General features: G+C 33.1%; 1 protein-coding gene across 1 annotated transcript; it reads left to right on the forward strand.

Moving 5' to 3' along the window:
- Positions 1-1,529: 1,529 nt before the first annotated feature.
- LOC145125327 (myb family transcription factor IPN2-like) lies at positions 1,530-4,241 on the forward strand. The gene is made up of 7 exons (XM_079060797.1): positions 1,530-1,931; positions 2,104-2,180; positions 2,361-2,427; positions 2,525-2,594; positions 2,943-2,985; positions 3,170-3,545; positions 3,716-4,241. The coding sequence occupies exons 1-7, from the start codon at positions 1,679-1,681 to the stop codon at positions 4,114-4,116; spliced, it is 1,287 nt and encodes a 428-aa protein (XP_078916923.1). The 5' UTR covers positions 1,530-1,678; the 3' UTR covers positions 4,117-4,241.
- Positions 4,242-5,040: the final 799 nt, after the last annotated feature.

Genomic DNA, 5,040 nt, shown 5'->3' on the forward strand with positions numbered 1-5,040 from the left:
AATCCTTATCTGCTTTTCATCTTTTTGTGTTGAATCACCTTGGAAATGGTGCACATTCAAATATTTAAGAAAAATATACCCCCTTCAATTCCTCAGCGTACATATATTATCAAATTCAGTCCCTACACTTGCTAAATCAAGATGAATAGAAAATGGACAGTTATCACCAACGACATCTTCCTATATAATTAACAATTAGCGAGTTCCTCCCGAACTACGTAATTAATCATTTGCTAATGTCAATGGAGGTATCTATTATAACATTAATTAATGGTGTATTAACAAAAAATTTCTTTTGCATGCAAAATTTTAAAAGTTATCCAGACTATCATTAAAACCATCAATTTCCAATAATGGCACTCTTCATCTCATAAAAGGAAATAAGTGAATATGGCATAAACTATATATCCCTCATCCTAAAACAGTTTAAAAAAAATAATAATAAACTGTAGCAATATTCCAAAAGGGGTAAAACCACAGAACATCATTTTATTCATTCCGCCTCTAAGATTGAATTTCGTTCATATTAAGGGCAAATGCATACCGCTGATATGATTAAAAAAATAGTTAACCATAGGTATGTGCATTTCCAAAGTAATGTATATGTAAGTAAATTCAAATTTTATTTTTCATTTTGAATTGAAGTTGGATCCGTACTATACTACCTTCTTATATATGATTATAGAGTTTCGTTTTTATTTTATTTTCATTAATTAATTAATTAATTTATTTATTTTTACTTCTGTCTAATTCTATTTCTTTAACTATATGATCATAAAAAAATTAGCTGACAATAGTTACGCTTAAGGACAAATGCATACCCCTGTTATGATTAAAATAGTTAACCATAGGTATGTGCATATTCCAAAGTAATGCATATGTAAGTAAATTCAAATTTTCTATTTCAAAAAAAAAAAAGTAAATTCAAATTTTATTTTTCATTTTGAAGTTGGAATTTAGTATTTAGTATTGTTAAGCTAAGACTTTTGTCCCTAGCAGGACTTGAACCTATGGATGTTATGGCCTAGTGACACTTTTCCACCACCACCACTAGGTATGGTTGCTATGGCCGAGTGACATTTCTCTACAAGCACCTTATAAATACTTTGGTTTTAGTCTTTTGTCAAAAACAAGCCTAATTATTGTCAGCTAATTTTTTATGATCATATAGTTAAATAGTTAAAGAAATAGAATTAGACAGAAGTAAAAAAAATAATAATAATAATTAATTAGTTAAAATAAAAATAAAAACGAAACTCTACAATGATATATAAGAAGGTAGTATAGTACGGATCCCATGTGAATATATACCACGTAATTAGTGGAATATATGAACTCGAACAAAGATTTTCTCTTTTTATTCTTTATTCTTTTTCCCCTCTCTTTTCTTACTTTCCCCTCTCTTTTCTTACTTGTTACTTATGCTTAAAACCCTAGTAACAGTAATATGAAATTGAGTTTAGCTATTAGTTAAAGTTGTGAAGCTAACTAAGGTAGCTTCTTCTTGAGGCTAATTTATACAATCTAAGAATAAATTAACAGAGGCGCAAAAAAGGGTTTTCCATCTTTAAAAGACGAACCATATTCTTCTTCCCCTATTTGCACATCGCATTTGTTCATTCTGAATCTCTCTTACAGAGGTATACAAAGAACTGAGAGATTACGAAAGAGAGAAAGAATGTTCCATTCAAAGAAAGCAGCTGCCGCTTCGACTACTGCTATGAATTCACTTCACCATAATCATCATCAACATCATGAAAGGTCAAACATGTGTGGGGTTGGTGCTAATAACCATAATACCGCTGGTGCTGGTACCATACAAGGCGACTCGGGCCTTGTGCTTACCACAGATCCCAAACCACGACTCAGGTGGACAGTGGAACTCCATGAGCGCTTTGTTGATGCTGTCGCTCAGCTTGGTGGCCCTGACAGTACGAACCTCTCTTTACATTAAATCATCATCTTTATTCTTATGTCATCCCTTCTTATATATATATATATATATATATATATCATTTGTGCGTGTATACACATATAATCAGGATCTAGTTTCCATGATTAATCATTGATTGAAATTGGTTTTATGTGTCTGTGAATTCGTAGAGGCTACGCCGAAGACAATCATGAGAGTCATGGGTGTAAAGGGTCTCACTCTTTATCATCTTAAGAGCCATCTTCAGGTAGAAAGTTAACTCCAGCATAAAATTTTCCCTTCTCTTATTTATTTTCCTCGGCTCCGTGTGAAAAATATATTAAATTCTCCAGGCTCTACATAACACACACACACACATAAATATGCATTTATAGTTATTAACCGGTTTCTTCTATCTTTTGTTGATTTCAATTCGTTTCTGATATAGAAATTCAGGCTAGGAAAGCAACCTCACAAGGAATTTAACGATCACTCCATAAAAGACAGCGAAAGAGGTGAGTTATATATGTATGCATGAGTGTGTGATAGTTAACTAAATGAATGATTTATATGTACAATATCTGTTAATTGCTTTCATTGAATGAACGACAGCTTCGGCGTTAGAACTTCAAAGAAATAGTACCGCATCCTCTTCTGGAATGATGGGCCGAAGTATGAATGAGTAAGTATTAACGGCCTCCTATGGATACCAATCTCTATTAAAGATTTATCGATTGTTCATAGTGTCTCCAAATTTCCTTTATACCCATACCCACACATAATTTCTTAATTCTATGATAAAGAGGCTTACCGCTTACTTATCCATCATTTAGTTCAATGCCCTCTATAAACAAACCAATTACATAGGCTTTTACATGCAGATGCATCATAGTATTCACGAACAGCCACACATTCACATGTACATATACATACATACAATCATGAGAGAGAGAGAGAGAGAGAACCTAGGTATGCATTTTTTTTAGTGGAAGTCAATAATCTTATTTTCTGACACTACTGGTGCAACTAGGATGCAGATTGAGGTACAGAGAAGACTTCATGAACAACTGGAGGTACGTACTAGTTGATATATATGGCCTTGCAATTTCTCTTTGCCATTACTCTTTTTTTTTTTTTTTTTTTGACCAAATTAGTTTATCTCTAGAATTAAGCGTATATATGTGCTTACATATAATAAATAGAAATTACTACATACATATTGGTTATGATGTTTTATTCTTGTGGTTTGGTTTGTAGGTACAACGGCATCTGCAGTTAAGGATAGAGGCGCAAGGAAAATACATGCAGACAATACTGGAGAAAGCATGTCAAACCCTAGCTGGAGATCAAAGCATGGCTGCTGCTGCAGGTTACAATAATGGTAACAAGGTGGTTGGAGGCATGGGAATGAATATGAATATGAGTATGAATATGAATATCAGTGCAAGCAGTAGCAGTACTAGTCATCTTGATCAAGCAGCAGCAGGCCATAGAGGGGGAGTGATGCTGCTTCCAGGAGATCACGTGCCATCGGCTATCAAGGACTTTGGGTCCCTCAACTTTCCATCGTTCCAAGATCTCAACCTCTATGGCACTTCACAATCACCATCACCGCCAGCCGTAGCAGCAGCAGGTGGTGCTCGATCTTTTATTGTTCACTAATGCTATTTTCTGATATGATTAATTAAAAGACCTTATCTTTGTTTTGTTTTACGAAACCATTGAATGATTAATTTATTTAGTTATCACCGTATATGTAATGTGAAGAATTAAGTTTTAATTCATGACTTGGATATAGCACAGGTACTGCTGCGGCGAGAAAGAGCCCCTTAGTCTGGTCAGATGATGAACTCCACCTCCAAGAGGATCATCACCGACAAACTGAGAATCATCATATTGGGGTACTATCTAGCAACAGCTCTGAAGCAGGAGATGGGTGTGATCTTGATTCTACTATCCCCAGCCATATTTATGAAACAAAGCCCTTAACGTTAGCAAGCAGTCATAATATCGATCATCATCACCATCATCATCTTGGTTTAGGGTCGGTAGATCATCAGAAGAAAATGGATAGAACATCACCACGAAGACCACCACTGTCATCCAATAGTTCTATGGATAACATGAGGGCCACCCTCTCTACTGCTACTAATAACAGTACTTCCAATATGTCTCCACAAGGAAGAAGCTCTTCGTTCAGCTAGCTCCTAATATAAATATGGATATATGTGTGTTATATTTATATCTTTTAAATTCAGACAGTTACATGTATAAATGCTATTTGCCCTTCATAATTTATTTCAATATATTATAGAATTAGTTGGTCCTATATCTTGCCTCCTAAGTGCTCGTGTTTTTAAATAGCATAGTTTATGCCTATTTATTAACTTCTAATTAAGCTAGTGTTATCGGTTGTGATCCATCAAAATGAATGAGAAGAACTTGTTGTATTTGGGTATATTATTTTGATTTTTACATTTAATTTTTAAATTGAATAGTTAGGTTTCATGTACTCTCAAAATATGGAAAATCTCAAAAAAATTCTTTGGAGTTTGGCTCTGTTAACGTAAAAGTCATATTTTTTTTTAATTAAGCCCTTAAAACAATACAAACTTCCAAAAAAAAAAAAAAAAAAAACATTGTTCAACGGCTAATGTAGGTTTCCACGGATTTTCTGAAAATTTTAAGGATTTTTCTAATAATAAACAATCGCAGATGGTTTTCTCGTTAGTTAATAGGACTAAAGTTTAAGAACTTTTTTGAAAATTTTTCTTTTATATCTACTATATTAATGAAGAAAACTCATATTTATTTAAAAAATAAAAAATAAAAAATAAAAAAAACTCAAAAATAAAGATATCATCTACATATATAATTTAAAATGACTTTGTTGTTTTGTCGCATGAAACGTGTTTCTAGGCCACATGTTACATTCATTGTTGAATATTCAGGTCTTGGGTATAAAAAAATGACTTAGGGGTCATTTGATAGTTGTTGAATAAGTTACATCTGACTGAGTAGAACTTCTAACCGAGTCTACATTTGATTGAAACCACATTGTTTGATTAATTATGTCTCTGACTCACTGTGATGATTGATGAAAAAAAATAACCATATTACTCATTGAT

This window comes from Lactuca virosa, chromosome 7, assembly GCF_052849685.1.
Source record: "Lactuca virosa cultivar CGN04683 chromosome 7, Lactuca_virosa_CGN04683_v6, whole genome shotgun sequence".
NCBI classification, from domain to species: domain Eukaryota; kingdom Viridiplantae; phylum Streptophyta; class Magnoliopsida; order Asterales; family Asteraceae; genus Lactuca; species Lactuca virosa.